This window comes from Danio rerio, chromosome 6 (genome assembly GCF_049306965.1).
Source record: "Danio rerio strain Tuebingen ecotype United States chromosome 6, GRCz12tu, whole genome shotgun sequence".
Taxonomy (NCBI): Eukaryota; Metazoa; Chordata; class Actinopteri; order Cypriniformes; family Danionidae; genus Danio; species Danio rerio.
In genome coordinates this window covers 42,828,005-42,846,720 of record NC_133181.1, presented here as the reverse complement: position 1 = coordinate 42,846,720, position 18,716 = coordinate 42,828,005, and the positions used below count along the sequence as shown (strand labels likewise).

General features: G+C 33.6%; 2 protein-coding genes across 6 annotated transcripts in view; both read left to right on the top strand.

Moving 5' to 3' along the window:
• The window catches only part of pfkfb4b (6-phosphofructo-2-kinase/fructose-2,6-biphosphatase 4b), a 516,544-nt gene that overhangs the window by 214,903 nt on the left and 282,925 nt on the right, over window positions 1-18,716 (top strand). The window lies entirely within an intron of this gene.
• col7a1 (collagen, type VII, alpha 1) overlaps window positions 1-18,716 on the top strand; it is a 127,386-nt gene that overhangs the window by 20,768 nt on the left and 87,902 nt on the right. For all 5 annotated transcript variants that reach the window (XR_012408082.1, XM_073954369.1, XM_073954367.1 and 2 more), the window contains exons 2-10: window positions 4,754-4,835; window positions 8,055-8,235; window positions 9,905-10,061; window positions 11,356-11,449; window positions 11,557-11,715; window positions 11,832-11,989; window positions 14,114-14,243; window positions 14,342-14,461; window positions 18,102-18,257. Coding sequence is in view for 4 of the 5 variants with exons in the window: in XM_073954369.1 (XP_073810470.1) it covers window positions 4,763-4,835; window positions 8,055-8,235; window positions 9,905-10,061; window positions 11,356-11,449; window positions 11,557-11,715; window positions 11,832-11,989; window positions 14,114-14,243; window positions 14,342-14,461; window positions 18,102-18,257 (1,228 nt within the window). In the remaining variant the exon portion in view is untranslated. The remainder of the gene's footprint in view (window positions 1-4,753; window positions 4,836-8,054; window positions 8,236-9,904; window positions 10,062-11,355; window positions 11,450-11,556; window positions 11,716-11,831; window positions 11,990-14,113; window positions 14,244-14,341; window positions 14,462-18,101; window positions 18,258-18,716) is intronic.

Genomic DNA, 18,716 nt, shown 5'->3' with positions numbered 1-18,716 from the left:
ACTGATGTCCATGTAAACATAGTCATTAACAGACTGAATTACTCACTCTCTCAAATACCCCAATAAATATTTAGTCTGTATTTTGGTCAGTCAGCTTGTTTTCTTTTTCTTTTTTTAGTATTAGTTTGTTTTTATTTCCCTTTGATATCTCTCATTTCCTCATACTTTGCCCCCTCTTTTGTTTTTTTTCTAGTGTGTGGTAGGCAGTCTGTAATGAAATAAAATAGTTGGCAGAATGACCAGAAACAGCTAATACACACACACACACACACACACACACACACACACGCTCTGAAAGAATGACCTCTCATACTTTAATATTTTGATAATAAACTCTAATGACATTGTCAGGAGGAGGGATGTTTCTAATTTTATTCCTGTGCCTTTTGGAACATTGTCTTCTGGCCGTCAGCTTTTCCTTATTTGAAAATTCTGTTTGAAGCTTGAAAACTTTGGCTCAAAAACACTTGAAGCATCATTTTGGAGGGAGAAATTACTATCACACAATCAATAAATCACTTGTTAAAATATAAACCAATTATCTGCAGTGATGGCCAACATGAATGTCTATGTCGAAATGTCTGAATTAGTATCTTAGAAAGATTGAGCTTTAAGTAAATGTGTGTGTGATGTAGGGCTGCACAATATATTATTTCAGCATGATATTGCAATTAGCAAATCAGCAATAGTCACATCGCAGGTTCTCAAGTGAATTTGAACTATTCGGACACAAGAAATTATTAAGTATGTGACTTTAACAAAGATTAATCGTGTTTAAATATTTAAAGACTACAAAGAAGACTATACTGTGGTATTTTACATTTGATTATTGATGTTAGGACCAACTGAAAACCATAAAGCGATGTTTATTTCATTTTTATTTTTTGTTTTATTGTATTCATATGTGCTTTAATTTATGTATATATTTTGTCATTACACTTCCTGACAAAAGGTCGTCGATCCCAGTTAACAAATAATAACTTGACTTCTAGTTGATCATTTGGAAAAGAGGCAGAAGGTAGATTTTTCTGATGAATTATCTGTTAAATGCAGATGAATGCAAATACTGCAGAAGACCTACTGGAACTTGCATGGAGCCAAGATTCTCATACAAATCTGTCAAATTTGGTGAAGAAACAAAATCATGGTTTGGAGTTACATTCACTATAGGGGTGTGCGAGTAGATGGCAACATCAACCTTTTAAGACATTTGTGCTGCCCAATACATTACAAACCACAGGAGAGGGCACATTCTTCAGCAGGAAAGTGCTCCTTCTCATACTTCAGGCTCCACATCAAAGTTCTTGAGAGCAAAGAAGGTCAAGGTGCTCCAGGATTGGCCAGCCCAGTCACCAGATATGAACTTTATTGAGCATGTCTAGGGTAAGACAAAGGAGGAGGCATTGAAGATGAATCCAAAGAATCTTGATGAACTCTGGGAGTCCTGCAAGAAAGCCTTCTTTGCCATTCCAGATGACTTTATTAATTATTAGTTATGTATTAGTTGTTTGAGTCATTGCAGAGATGTATGGATGCAGTCCTCCAAGCTCATGGGAGTCCTACACAATATTAATTCTTTTTCCTCTGCACCATGACTTTATATTCTATACTGTACATTATTTCTGGTAAGTGACAAGACTTTTGTCTAAACAAAGTCAGACCTTACTGTCCTAATTAAATAATTAAAAATCAAGGCACTATCATATTTTATTTTTTGGTAAAATAAGCGTAATCTAGAGGCCTTTGCCTTTCATATAAGCCACTTCCTATAACAAACGATCAACTAGAAGTCAAGATATTATTTGTTGTTCCTAATACTTGGATATTTGACAAGACTTTTATCAGGGTAAATAATTATGATCTTGTAAAATTAGGTTTTTGATCTTGATTATGATCTTGTGTCAGGTTTTTCTAATATCGTGCAGCCCTAGTGTAATGTATCAAAATATGTTTGTCATTTATAAAAGATAATAATGTAGCATCAGTTATGAAAAAGAGTAGTTGACTTTACTATATATCATAAATATGATGTTCAGGGATCTGTGTTCCAAACAGCTAATACAGTACACTTTTTACTGTATTTTTGGATGAACATCTGTAACTCTTTAAGTGTATTTTTTGCTTAAACAGTGTTTAATATTGAGAAAATTATTATTTATGATAAATAAACAATATGAGACTAAACCATCCAGTGTTTGCCATCAAGTCCCTGTCATAAAACTGGGGTCATCCAGTTTTAATCTGAGGATTTATCGTGTTTATGAAGTGAACTATAATATGGGTACATGCTTCCATGAGTATTAATCCAAAACATTTCAGTTTAGTTTGACTGCATTTTTAGGTTGACGACAATGAAAACTGACATTTTAGTTGGTAGTATTAGTATTTGGTATTTGTTGTGTACTGTAGTGGCCTCTTGTTATTCTTCTCCCAGCATCCACTTTATAAGGCTCAAGAATGTGTCTGTAATTCCTCAGTCTTTTATGTTAAGCCACACACTAAATAGCCATTTTTATTTGTTTGAAAAAGTCAGGGCTGACTTTTAAATTGGGCTCATTTAAAAAAAAAAAAAAATTGCAAGTAGCACACTGAATGATGGAGGTCTCCATAGCCATGCTCTCTTGACCTCAGGTGCGCAATAAATTCTGTGAAACCACAGGTGTAAAGCGAGAGCGACGGATGAAGGAAGGGAGAGGCTGCTGGAGACAATCTGGCAGATCAAACTTAAATGCGCTTCAGTCAGGATACTTATAAATGCTATAATTACCCTTCCATGAGCCACATAATGATGACGGATCCTTATAATTAATGCAAACAGTGTTGAGAGGAACAGACATATTGATTGGAAGGGAGAGAGTTTAATAGGAAATGGGGAGAACAGCTAAAACTGGATTTCCACATAAAAAAGTGGTAAGGGATTAAGTGTTTACTACTATTGACGATAATCACCCTATTCTGCATTCTAGTCCTCATGTTTTATTGCCAATGAGTTAATCAAACTAGTAGGACCTGACATTATGTGATTTAATTAATGGCCCAATAAAAGGATGATGTCATTGGACAAGTGCACTCGACTAAAAATAAAAAGCAAAAAGTGTCTGGCATGTGTGTACGTGGGAGGTTTGATTGTTTAGAGGAGTGTTTAGTCTGCATTTCTGTGTATTTGCGTGGGTTTCCGATAGAACTGTTTAGAATTTATGTTTTTTGGATGTCTGGTTATTATTAAAAGTACTGGCTAAAAACTTTTTGGAGAATTAGAAAAACGGATAATATCCAACTAAGATTTTTTTTTTAAGTATACACACTCAAAAAAAAAACTGTTGAATGAACATGATTTAATCGTGGCACCCTTTATGCATCTAATCCAATCAAGTAAACCTTAACTGCTTTGAACATTTTTTTTACCAATTGAGTTTAAACAGCTTTCTTCACTTTGGTACTCCTATTCAAAATGTAAAAGTATAAAATGTATAGGAAACATAGCCAACAACATAACATGCATAACATTCAAGCTCTTGGGAAAACCAATTCCCAAACTGTGCTGAAAACACGCGGTGATACTTCTTCTTGTTGTTTTCGTATGGTGACATCCAAACGCACTACCGCCACCTACTGATATGCGCGAAGTGACTCTCCAGAGTGAGAGTTGTCGATCTGAAGCGTCTCAGTCTCATTGAATCAACATGTTCTGATCAAATTCATTTGATTATTTCTTGATTCAGTTTCAAATAACATGAATTAATCATTTAACATACGTAAACTTGATTTGTTCTTTTCAATCTGACAAATTTTTATTTTGTAAATCCAATACATGCCTAGTTGATTTTTTTGAGTGCACTTAAAATGCAGGTAAATAAAAAACCTTTCTGTTTCCCCCTGGACAGTAAGAGACACCACAAAAACAATCCAATACACACTCAATTATGCTTTCCCGACTCTGTTCTTTGAAGGTTTAACAATGTCCATATGTGTGTTTTATGTGTGTGTCTGTTTGTCACTGAGTTTTTCGATCTCGTTTTTAGGCAGGCCATTTTTCCACAGCAGACATCGTTGAGTGCAAACCAGAATGACTTCAAATGCGGACCACAGTTTCCTCCGTTTATAAATGAAAAACAGACACATCTTCTGGAGATGTATTTTTAAAAAATGGCATCTTTGCAAATAGTGACACTCAGCACAAGCAAAACGCAACAATTTATGTTTAGACCACTTAAGTTAAGATGAAACGGCACAACAGCTAAATAGTAACAAAAAAGTAATAAGAGCGTGTGTAATGTATGAGCAGTATACAGAAGAGATCTGCTTAATGAAAGTGTGCTCTTAGTTTCAGCACCAGTGCAAGCAGAAGCATGCAAATGAATAGGCCCATGCTTCAACTCTGTTATGGATATTAAACCACACAATAGCATATTATTTCGAGCGCTTCTGTTATTACGATAACACTATAATAGGAATGTTCTTTAAAGCATATGTTCTTCCCTCATTGTGTTGAATCAAACAAAAGCAACTCTTCAAAGCATTTAATAGATTTTTTTAAACTTGCAAAAACATCTCGTTCATTTGAGTTGTGGTTATAGTGCAAACCCCACCATGCTTTTTTTCTGCTTTTGCCGGATGTCCGTAATATTCATTACACCTGAATCATTAAGTTTTTTCAGCTGAAGCTGGAAACAGACACTTTGCTAACTGCATAATCAGCTTTGGGTTTAGATGATCTCTTTCATTTTCTGTGTGTGTGTGTCATCATGTGTAGGAATTAAAAATGGGGTGTTTGCTCCAATGGACTCTGCGGCTTGCTGTGTTGCTGGTTCTCCCCTCGCTGTCTAAAGCTCAAGGTAAAGATTCTTGTACTTTTTTAGGAAGTGAAATGTGCATAGCAAAGCATGATGTTTAGGACTAATTTAGTCCTATGTGATGAAAATGAGGCATATGTACCTATAAATGTAGAAATGACATACTTTTCATACAAGACATACTTTTGAATAAGCAGTCTGCCATTTCAGTTTCTTTCACTCATTCATTTTTCTATAGCTTAGTCCCTTTATTCATCAGGGATTCACCACAGCTGAATGAATTGCCAACTTATCCAGCATATTCTTTTACACAGTGGATGTCCTTCCAGCCGCAACCCATTACTGGGAAACACCCATACACTCTCACATTCACATACATACACTACCTATTTAATTTACCTATAGAGCATGTATTTAGACTGTGGGGGAAACCAGAGCACCCGGTGGAAACCCACTCCAAACACGGGGAGAATATGCAAACTCCAGACAGAAATGCCAACTGACCCAGTCGGGACTCGAACCAGTGACCTTCTTGCTGTGAGGCGACAGTGCTGACCACTAAGCCACCGTGTCACCCCCATTTCAGTTTCACTTATTCAAATATTACATTTTATTTATGTATTTTTCCATGTAAATATAGATCCACACATTATTATCATTATTGGTGTTGTTGTTTATCAACATAAAATATTGTTAAATTATAGCTAAAAAGAAAAATAACAGATATTAAAAATGTATGAAATTGAAAAAAAAAATGTGATAGGTTTCATTAATCATGTCAGAATTGCCAGAGAAAATAATAATTTTTAAATAAATATAATATATTTATGTATGAATATTCATTAATTAATTTTCCTTTAGCCTATTCACGTATTTATCAGGGATCACCACAGTGGAATGAACTGCCTATTTATGAATAAATACTTATAATATTTACATTTTGTAAATTTATTAGTGGGCTGCTCAGTGGTCAGCACTCACAGCAAAAAGTTCGCTGGTTCGCTTCCTGGCTGGGCCAGTTGGCATTTCTGTCAGGAGTTTGCATGTTCTCCCTGTGTTGGTGTGGGTTTCCTCTGGGTGCTCCGGTTTCCCCCACAGTCCAAAGACATCCGCTATAGGTGAATAGAAAAAAACTACAGTACTGGCTTGAAGCTTGCTGGAATAGTTGGTGGTTTATTCCGCTGTGGTGACCCCTGCAATAAAGAAAAGGAAAATGAAAAAAAATGAAATTTATTAGTTATATTTACATTTCATGTAATATTTAATGCATTTTTAAACACACGATACAACATACAGCAAACATCTGCACAGCAAGACTGTAAAATATGCATGATATTTATCTAATATCAATCAATACAGATATCTTTTTAAAAATCACCATTATCTCTAGGTAACTAAGAAGGTCCTAGTACATTGTGCATCCTTAATTTAAAAATGCTGCATGTACATTGAATACAGATCCCATCATGCCCTAAATCGAGATAGCAGTGAGTCATTGATCAGATTACACACAACAGGTTAATTAGTTTCCTACCTTGAGGGCATTTATTCACCCATACAGACGGTGAGTCACACAAACCCATATATTTAATGACTGGTGACATACTGATCTGCACATCACTCGCTGAATAAATGGGCCCAGATGCTTTGTTTGCTTCAAATGGCTTAGCAGACTGGGTGGTGATGGTCATTTCCTGTGTGTCTTCTCACCCTGATCCTTCCATAATCCTTCACTCAATACATGAACTGAATAGGCCACAGATGTGGATCTTAACGCAAATACTAAAGTTCAAGTTGTCACATACAATGGTGCACAGCAACATGTTCTGTCTCTGGTAGCTGTGCATTTTAGATATACCGTGAGAATTATGAGCTCTCCTAAATAGTTTTTTTCTCAATTTCTGTTTAAAAGAAAGAAGTTTTTTTTAACATATTTCTAAACATAATAGTTTTAATAACCAATTTCTAATAACGAGGGCTGCACAATATATTGTTTCAGCATTAATATCGCAATGTGTGCATCCACAGTAGTGATATCGCAGGATATGCGATGTTTAATTGGGATTGTAGATAATTACAATAAGTGCAGAGTTTAATCATAATGGAGTAAAAGTTCATCATCTACAGTATGTGCGTTTTTAAAGTAATAGTTCACCCAAAATAAACTTTCCTCAGTAATTTCATTTCACCCTTAACTTGTTTCAAACGTTTATGAGTTTCTTTTTTAAGTTGAACACAAAATGAAGATATTTTAATAACTCATAAATGTTTGAGACAAGTGAAGCGTGTGTAAATACTCATTTTTGAGTAAACTATCCATTTAAGGCCTGTGACTGTGTAAATATTTCAACATTTCAGAGTGCAAAACATCCGGCCACCAGATATTATAATGCTTGTAACTTTGGTGTTAATTATTCAATATCTGAACCTGAGCATTGTTTGACTCTCCAAGAAAACTATAATTCATATACTGTATTTATTCATGCTTGTAAGGTATTTGTTATATATTACTCGAGATTTACTCCCCTACAAAATTACCCTAAATAAGTTCAAAATGAAGAATTCTTTTCAAATAAAGCTGTATTCACACCGCAATGTATATCACAGAAATACAAAATATTGCAATGTCAGATTTTTACATAATATTTTACTTTTTTGAAGATAGTAGTAGCTTATTTACATTTAAAGGCTTCACTAGTTTAATTAGGTAAGTTAGGGTAATTAGGCAAATCATTGAATAAAAATGGTTTGATCTGAAGACAATTGGAAATAAAATATTGATTAAGGGGCTAATAATATTGACCTTAAAATGTTTTTTTTTTTAAGTAAAAACTTATTTTATTTTAGCCGAAATAAAATAAATAAGACTTTCTCCAGAAGAAGAAATATTTTAGGAAATACTGTAAAAAGGTTTTGCTCTGTTAAACATAATTTTAGTAAATATTTGATAAAGAAAAAAAATTATAATATTAAAAATTCTGACTTTCACTGTAAATGGCTGTATATGGACTGGAACAGAAATTAGCCCTCTATTTCTTTTCCTTAATGTATATGTGACTGTGGTTGACCCATTTTGGTCACACTAATCTAATTTTAGCTGCACTAATGAAAACATTCTGTATTTGTTTTAATGATGTCCCACATATCCAGAGTTCAAAGACATTTGCTATAAATATTTATACATCTTTTTTATATACAGTGGAATGACGACAGTTGTTCATTTTATTGATATTAATTGTTTTCCTCCCTGTCTGTTTATAGGCCAGTGCAATGATGTTGTTGCAGCAGACGTTGTTTTCCTAGTTGATGGGTCATCCAGTATTGGCCGGGCCAATTTTATGTTGGTCAAGAGTTTCATGGCAGGCATTGTCAAACCCTTTGCCAAAGCAGTAGGACCGAATGGCATCCGCTTTGGAGCTGTACAGTACAGCGATACCGCCAGGTCTGTGTGTGTGTCCTTGTGTACCTAAAGGCATACTATTATCTTTTTACAAGAATTAAAATTAGTTGGTCTCATGTGTCCCCAAAAAGTTCAGCTTAAAATATGAAATGGATGAATTTGATACCATACTGTATATAACCCTTTTCTGGTGTTTTGTGCTTTTTCTCATTCAAGAGAGAAATTTTTAATTCTGTCATCATTTAGTCACCCTATACTTGTTCAAAACTCATTTGAGTGTCTTTCATCTGTTGAACACAAATGAAGATATTGTGATGAATGTTGGTTGCTGGCAACACTGACTTCTGTAGTATTTATTATGGAGGTCAATGGGTGCCAGCAACCAGCTTTCTTTAAAAATTTCTTTCTTGCGTCTTTAACAAAAGAAAGAAACTCATAAAGGCTTAAAACCACATGAGGGAGAATTAATGAAGATGTCGTTTTCATTTTGGGGTGAACTATTTCTTTAAATGCATATAAGCTGTCTCTTTAAATGCAAATAAAAGCCTTTTTAGTTTAAGCTTATATCATTTTCGCAGAGTGCTTACACAGAAAGCTGACTGTCTGAGCAAATAATTTCTTTTTCATGTTGTCTATCTAATATTTCAGCTGTTTAGTCTTTGTCCAAAGCACACACAAACACAAGTTCACATTATTCTGATTATGTCTGTAAATGTAAACACTCGGGGAAGAAATTGCATGTGCATCAGTACGATACCTGACAAAAGGCATCGATTCCAGTTGTAAAAGCAACAAATACTAACTTGATTTCTAGTTGATTGTTTGGAGAAGTGACAGAAGGTAGATTTTTCTGATGAATCATCTGTTAAGCTGCATCCCAATCATCACAAATACTGCAGAAGACCCATTGGAACCTGCATGGACCCAAGATTCTCATAGAAATCAATCAAGTTTGGTGAAGGAAAAATCATGGTTTGGAGTTACATTCAGTATGGGAGTGTGCAAGAGATCTGCAGAATAAATGGCAACATCAACAGCCTGAGGTATCAAGACATTTGTGCTGCCCATTACATTACAAACCACAGGAGAGGGCAAATTCTTCAGCAGGATAGCGCTCCTTAGATATTCTATGCTGTGCATTCTTTCTGTTAAGTGACAAGATTTTTGTCAAATCAAAGTCAGACCGTACTGTCCTATTAAAATCATTTAAAAAATCAAGAAATGATCATATTACATTTTGGTAAAATAAGCTTAGTCTTGAGGTCTTTGCCTTTCATATTAGCCACTTTTGATATCAAATAATCAACTATAGAAGTCAAGTTATTATTTGTGGTTCTTAAAACTTGAATATGCAACAAGAGTTTTGTCAGGTAGTATGTGTTAGATCCGTGAAACAGCATCTCTCGGACAACACACTACTACCAACATAACTCAGACAGGTCTTGAGTCTGGAGTGTGGAGAAGTTATTTTATTTAAATGTAAAGGTTGAAAATGTAAAATATATTTATAAGAGATGCTTTATTTGACAATATGTACAATTTTCTAATATATTTGATTTAATTATTAGTTTAATTTTAAGAAACAGTTCAGATGCTGGTTGTTTTGATGGACTGCATTTGTTACAGTATGAACAGGAAAGGTGGATGTTTGTGTGTGTGATAGATTATTGGTATGTTTGTTAATTATAGTTGTGAATTTTCTGACTATAAGGGTGGAGTTTACATTCACTGCATACCTGAATGGCACTGAGCTCATTACTGCTGTAGAGAATATCAATTATAAAGGGGGAAACACACGCACTGGAGCTGGTCTCAAATACATCGCAGACAACTTCTTCAGCCCGGCCTCTATCAGAGATGTACCCAAGGTGAGCTGGGAATTATGACATGTTGATTGGTTTGACATGGACGATAAGTGTGTACCTAACTCTGTCTGGGTTTGAAAGACTTATTTGTGCATAATGTACACTATTTATCAAAGCTAAGATCATAGTCAGTGAGATGTTTTAAAATACCAGGGTTTCAGCGGGGTCTTAAAAAGTCTTAAATCCCAAAATCAAAATTTTAGCCTTAACTTTACTTAAATATTGTGTTGTGAGTCTTAAATCTTTTTTAAACAAGTCTTAATTTTCTTTTACCCAATCTGGCAAAGACCCATACAGTCACCAACAATCCATCTCAATAAAACTTTAAACTTTCTATTTAAAAAGGTACATTTTAACTCTATTTATCATAATGGTTTCATTGTTTTCCTTACAAAAACATTTGTTTATAAATGATCCATGTATTTACTGCTGAGGACACCAACCTGGACAGATGGTTGTGGATAGATTTAGTTTATTAGAGTTTTACATTTTTTAAAAATATTTTGTATTTATTTTTATTATAAAGAAAGTTCATGTTGAAAAAAAGTGTATGGATACAAGTAGAGCTTGCTTTTTTAATACAATATTTATAATATTTTGCTAAGAAATATCTCAAATATTATAATTTTTATAAATTAATTTATTATTGTATTATTAAACATATTCTATTTCTAATTTATTTGATAGGTCAAATAAAATTATTCCCACTGGGCCATTTGAAAAAGCGTTTAGCCCTTTATGAGTCTAATATTTCATTCATTATGGTCTTAAAAATGTCTTAAAAAGTCCTAAATTTAACTTAAACTTGGTGAAATCTGCAGAAACCCTGAAAATTATTAAATACTTTTATTCAGCATAGATGGGTTAAATGGATCAAGTAATAGTTAATAGATTATACCAATTAAATGTTGTTGTTTTTTTTTTTTTTTTCAAAATTCATAACTGTAAAATGTATATTAAAAGATTTATTATAAAAATGAGATTTGCCATAACAGGAAAAATATAAAATATACTAATTAAGTAATATAAATTAAAATATATGAAATAATAATAAATAAAATTAAATATACAACATATATAATTTTACAATATGTATATAATTTTATAATAAAAATATATAAAAAACTAAACAGGACTAGCAGTGTACTGTAGGTTAATTTTAAGCTTTAAGTTTAAGTCTTTTGAGTTGTTTTTAAGGATCTTTATGCTTTTAGAATAATCATCAGGAAAATATATACCTTATATAAGCATATACAATAATGTACTGTAGACTAATCATCTTGTCTTTTTCTTTCAGATCTCTATTCTCATTACTGATGGTAAATCTCAGGACAATGTGCTTGAACCTTCTCAAAAGCTGCGTGGTCTCGGAGTCAAAATATTTGCAGTGGGTAAGAGCTGTGTGGTTTTCCCTGTAAATGTAAGTGCCTGTGAAGACTCAGTCTGGGCAGATTAAAAATACATTACCCTTGTTTCTCTCTCCCTCTGCATTTTTTAGGTATAAAGAGTGCAGATCCAGCTGAGCTGAAGCTCATCGCCTCTCCTCCTCAAAGTGAGTTCACCTCTCAGATTGGGAACTTCAGGGCACTCAGCTCTTTACTGCCCCTAGTGTCTCGACGCGTGTGTACAGCAAGTGGAGGCTCCTACTCTAGTGATGGTAAGACTGAGTTAGACATACACAGTTCAATTAAAATATGTTTTCATAAATAAAATTGTACAGTTGGAATTTTGTGAAATCAATCAGTTTATGATTCGACCATGTTTCTTCATCAGAAGCCTACAGTGGTCCATCAGACTTGCAGGTTTTGGGTGAAACCCCTGACTCACTGAGATTTCAATGGACATCTGCAGGAGGGCCTGTAAGTGGCTATGTTGTTCAGTACAGGCCGTTATCTGCCCAGGGTCAGCCAATCACTGCAGAGCTCCGCCAGGTGAGAGGAACGCTTGTCCTAAATAATTGTTGCTTTTTTGGGTACTAAAATACCTGAGAGTTTTATTGTTTTATGATCAATGCTCTAGCTTGTTTCCTAGCTTTATTTCCATTTTAATAAACCTGGGATTATATATTATTGATATAGTTAGATCTGCGACAATTGACATATTAGTGTCTGCTTTTGATTAGCAAAGGGATTAGGATAAAACTGTGTACTATATATAAATGCATGTAGTAAATGTAGTAAAATACATGTAATCTCTATTAATTTGAATTGATTTAATGCAGGAGGAGATTGTTACTCCTCACAAGTTTGTTTATTGTGTATGTATATTATAACCATAAATTTACATTATAATACTATTTATATACTCTTAATATCTGTATGCTATTATAGTATTTATATATATTTCGATTTTTTTAATGTGCAACTTTTGTGTTTAAATTGTGTTTAAATTTATATTATTTTATTAATTTAGTTATGTGTTGTCTGAATTATTAGCCTTCCTGTTCAATTCTGTTGACCCCCACCCCCCTGCCCCCCCATTACATTACATTTTATCAGCCCTCTCTACAAAAACATGCTTCCAATAGCACTCTCTTTATAATACCTTTAAATTCAGACACAAGTTTATTTAGTTTTTAGTCTTTTTGCTAATTATGCCATGCCCAAGGTGCACAATAAGGAAATTCAGTTTTTCCCAGCTCTGTACAAACTCGAGGTATATTAAAAAGCAAACAAGAGCGTACCTGATAATTCCCAGAGCTGAGACAAAGAAGAGTACAAAGATAAGCTGGAAGTTTACCTAAAATAACTTCATAAATAAAAATGTACCAGTGCTGTTTTCTGCATACAGCCAGTGATGTCCAGCCCACCATCTCATATAAAATGCAATGATGAGTACAGGATTTTGCATTTGTAATAAAACATAATGAAGCTTGATATACAGAATCTTGTTAGAATAGAAGATGCCACATGTATGTATAATATATCACCATAATCAAGCACGGATGAAAAGTAGCTTCCTCAAGGTTTTTTTTAGCAGTAAATGTAAAATTAGATTTATTTTAAAAATAAAAGCCAAGCTTCAGTTTCAGCTCCCTTATCAGATTAGCAGTTTGTACCTTAAAAAAGCTTATCATTATTGATTAGAACTGTGTGTGTTTGTGTCTATATATATATATATATATATATATCACTTTTTTAATTAGTAGTAGTTTTTAATTAGTTGGCAAGGCAACGTTATTACGTTACTACGTTTTTTTTTTTTTTGATGGCATCTGTTTTTTTTTTCTGTTATATGTATCGTATTACTCTCAGCTATTACATTACTCAAAACAAGTCATTTTAGTTTAAGTTAATACCCAGCAAACAATAGACGTCTTAAGCCTCATTCTTATGCCTCATTCACATTATGAGCGACTGGCAGCGGCAAATTGCCAGTTGTTCATTTCAACGGAGAGTGAGCGACTCGACTTCCTGCGACCTCTGTCTCATGAGTGACAGTGAACTTTGGTGACCAGGTGGGTGTGTCGAGCGATGGGACAATGTTGACAATCCTTCAACTTTATGCAAATAAAGAGCAACTTTCTTAAGCGACATCCATTAGGAGCACCAGTAGATCCTCTCTTAGCTCGATCAGAGGAATGGTTGTATCCTCTGTACTGTATCGACCTACACAGACCTGCATTTGCAGCAGATCGCCACCCAGAGCGACAGGCAGCTACAAAGTCGCTGCTAGTGTAAATGAGGCATAACAGACATCTAAACGTAGACAGCTTGGCTAAAACAAGGCTAAGTTTGGGCTGTCAGTGAAAATTTAAGACATCTATCCAAGATTAGCCCAAAACTAGATTAAAGACAGACTTTATATGTGCAGTCATTCATTTCTGTTCATTTGATGACTAGTCTAGTTTAGGCCGATTCTTAGACGTCTATTAGATTTTCACTGACAGCCCAAATTTAACCTTGTTTTAGCCAAGATGACCATCTTTAGACGTCTATTAGACATCTATTAGACATCTTTAAAAAAAAAAAAAAAGTTTGCTGGGTAATGGCAGTGCTGTTATAGAAATGTACAGTATAGTGTTCTCTAGTGAGCTTCCATCTTTCACCCTGCAGGAAACAATACCAAACAATCAGCAGAGCTACAATGCACGCGAGCTGCGTTCAGGCACAGATTACCTGATCACCGTTATTGCTCAGTATCCAAACAGCTTAGGAGAGTCAGTGTCTGCCAAGGCTCGAACAAGTGAGAACTGCACACAACACAAATATTGGCTCGTCTAATTCAACATCCAGTATCTCCTAAAACAACTCTCATTCTCTCTACTCCAAACCTTTCTCTAGAGCCTCTTTTGGGCGTGACAACACTGCGACTGGTGCGGGCTGGGTTTTTCTCTTTGGCTTTGGCCTGGGATGCTCCAGCTGAGCAAGTACAGGGCTACAGAATCACCTATGGACCTACAGGTGAGATAAGATCCATATGAATGCTATTCAGGGTTCCCTAGCTTCTTGAAAGTACTTGAAAGTGCTTGATTTTCAGACATATGGATTCAAGGCCTGGTACGTACTTAAAAGCAAACATAGGTCCTTGACAATGCTTGAATTTAAAGTTTATAGTGTTATTTCAACAATTGTTCTGTGCTACTTTCAGAAACTGAACGAAAAAATGAATAAATTCTTAATTTAAAGATCTTAAATTTCAATCTTACATGAACTATGACAAATAATGCATTTTAGCAATATTTCAGAAACTGCATTTGAATATTGTCAGGATTGAAGTCAACTAATTGTATTAAAGTTCTTTGACCATGACTTTAAAACGGTTGTTTATAAAGGTCAGCATTTTTAAAAATGACATTAAAAACACCATCATAACATTTTAATGTAAATATTAAGAATAAGTTAAATGTTAAGTACAGGAAGGACTTTCATGCACTATATATGTATTACAAAGGTGCTAGTATTAAAAAACAGTGATTTAAAAGGTCTTTAAATTTGGTGTCCATGAAAGAGTGGGAATACTGATTATTTCATAGTTTCGTAGCATTTCATAGTATTATTTTAACTCTTTTAATAGCAAACCCACAAAGAAATCTGATGTGTGGCAATATATGCAAATTACATACTGTATATTACAGACAAGTTCATTTGTATTTCACGTTTCTAAAATATATGCCATACATGCAACATATACCTAAAAATATTGGAAAAATGGTCGCTTTTATATGTATATATTTTTAACAATTGGATCTACAATTATGCATATAAATATGTGCAAATATATTATCTATAATTTTTTATATGTTTTTATATATAAGAACATATATGAACACACACACATATAATATATTTGAACAAATTTGTACATATAAATAGTAAAAAAAATTATATATATATATATATATATATATATATATATATATATATATATATATAAGCGTCAATTGTTTGAACCTCGAGTTTGTCAAATGTTTTTTTGTTTATGCATGAAAAATGATTAATAAAACAATGATCACACTTTAATATAATTTGCTTACATTTTAATTTAGCTGCCGTCTTTCTTAAATTAATTTTATAAAATAATTCAGCACACAGAGTTTATAAGTTTTCTTAAAGTTTATATAAGTTTTTTATATACATTTAAAGGCAATTCATGTAATTTAAATGACAAAATCCCTATTTTACAAATTAAAGTTGCACATTTTTTTCATTTAATTGCAAACTTGCCATACATTTCCTGTGTACAGTATCTGTTTGCTAAAACAAAATACTACATTTAAAAACAGCACAAGCTCATCTCCTCAAAAATACACAGTAATTTATATTCATGTGTGCTGCAGAAACGGGTAACACACCAAATGCAATGCTTAGGGAGAGGATTTTGAACAAATCCCTTATTCTACGCCTGAGCAGTAACAGTGATTATCCCCTTAGCAAGTGGTGCTAACTAATGATTTTAGCAGTCTGATGAAAAGGAGATGGCAGGGTTGAGAATGTGATTTTTGTTTCCCAAAGGCATTTTTTGTCTATTGCTTAAAGGAGTGCCAGTTTTCTTTTACCTGGTTGGCATCCAGGTATGAGCTGGCATTCAGGGAACAGATCTGTCAGGTTAGGTGTGGCCTTGTCTTTAATAAGGTTAGTTTTTGAAAGCAGAGGAATATGTTTTAACATGTCTGTCTCATGTCTAAAAGCTCAGCGTTTAATGCAAATGAACAGATGCTGAAACACCTATTTAATTTAATATGATACTGTGGAATTCACTGCCTCATATACACTTTTAACATTATTGGGGTTTTTAGAATAGAAAGTCATCATTTGTGCATTTTTATTGGCTACAACAGGACAAGTAAAACAAAAAATCAATGGCAGCTTTACCATGACTAGAACTGTGGAATAAAATATTGCAAGATTGTTTACACTTAAAAAATGTTCTACACAATTCATTTATGTTGTCCCCACACAAATCGATTAAGTTACCTTAACACATTTAAGTGGATTGAACATAAAACAATTAATTTGTCCCAAAATAATCAAAAGAATTGTGTTGTTTAGCTCATTTTAAATAAGTAACAAGCAGCAAAATCATTTTAAGTGTAAAATAGAAGGACAAAGAAGAAGATTTTTTTTTTAGTGTCAGTTTTTTGCATTGGGAAAACTCACATCCCAGCATTAATTAGTACTCGATGACTTAAAGGGCACCTATAATGAAGATCAACTTTTGTAAGCTGTTTGGACAGAACTGTGTGTAGGTATAGTGTGTCCACAGTCATATTGGAGTGATATAAATACAACAAGTCTCTTTTTTTAATTTACTGACGTTAAAATAAGACCCAAATCCTAATTAATTTAAGGCCCACCGCAACCTAATGTAGGATTTTGGTTTTTCCTGCCCACCAAATTGATTGACAGATGCCATGTTTCTATAATAACATGTATACACGTGTCCACATTTTTATGCAGATATTCTGGGATTAAATTATTTGTTACAACTCTCTGTGATTTTTAGCACTCTCTGTGGCATTTTTAAAACGGAGCATATTTGTAATAAAGACAGTATTGGCATTTGTGTGAGATTCATCATTTCAGAAAGGCTTTAATAATCTCCACCACAAATACATGAAATAAACTTGCTTGGTATTTTTGACTAATGAGCTGTATTTCAGCTTCATCCGAGTCTGTGTCTGTCACTGTGATGAAAATCTGATGCAACACATGATGAGAAGCAGACACGCATATTGGAGCGGTGGGCGGGGAGAAGCAGCTCATTTTTATTTAAAGTCACAGGCTACAAAACAGCTACAGTATACTCGGACACCAATATGGGCAGATACTAGATTCTATGATAAATATTCTGATGGGTGTTTTGAGCTGAAAATTTATAGACACATTTTGGAGACACCAAAGGCTTATCTTACATCTTGTAAAATGTGCCATTTAATGCCAAGATAGGTAAACACAAATTGTATGGTTATAAATAAACGTAATATAAAGTCTTTGGCATTTTTACTATGGCTAGAATAGTGGGTTAAATATTAAGAATTGTTAGAAGAGAGAAAGTATTTACCCTCACATTTGTGTATTAGAAACACTCACAAAGCAGCATTAACTAGATCTGTATGATTTGATGCAAAGGTAATGAAACACAAAATTCCTTGTTATAAATGTACATAATATTTTCTAATTAAAAAAATATTGTATTAAGTCATTAAAACATTTTTAAAATAAAATGTGGGGAAATGCTTTTGTCACTTTGTAAAACATAAAACAAAAAGAGGATAACCATGAAAAGAGACCTCACTTTCTCATACAGATTAAAAGATAATGCATCTTTGCTTTTTTTGGCAGCAAGTCTATTGTTGTTGAAGTGTGTGTTGATTCAATAGCTACGGATGAGTTCAGTGAGTTCATTCAGTGAAAGATTTCACAGACAGATTCAAACAAGTAACTCCTGAGTATTCAGTTGACTCTAAGTATATTTTATTATTCAGTTTTCACACTCTTCTTTGCTAATTTATTTCTGTGCTGCAAGCCATAGTTGAAACAACTCTGCCGTTTTCTTGTGCATGGCATAATTCATGATTTGTGTTGTTTGATTGGTTTACAGGTCAGCCTGCTGCACGACTGGAGGAGCAGTCTGTGGGGGCGGAGTCTACTTCGCTGAATTTGCTCGGCCTCAAGTCAAACACAGAATATGCGATCAACTTGTTACCTCTTTTTCCTCGTAACAATGGCTCACCAGCTTCCCTGACTGCCCGTACATGTGAGTCCTCATGAGCTACCATTTAAAAGTTTGGAATTGATTAGATTATTTTATTTTTAAAGATATTAATACTTCTGCTCAGCAAGGAAACATAAATGTATTAAAGATAGACAGTGGAGTTTTTAAAATGCTACAAGATTGAGATTTCATATAAATGCTGTTCATCACAAAAAAAGTATAACAGCTTTTAATGAAAACTGAAGCTGCACATTATAGCAACAAATAAGAGTATTACAATTTAGATCATTTATTTGCAGCACATGACAATAATGCATTATAAAATATTGCTTGTTTTCAGCCCTTAAATATAAGGATAAAAATCTGAAGGTCTTTAAATTATCAATAAACTATATATTTTGATTGTAAAAAAAAAAAATAGGATAAATGATAAATATGATAAAATGCTTAAAAATGAAAATAAAATGACAAAAATTCTTTCAAACGTCACCACTAGTTAAA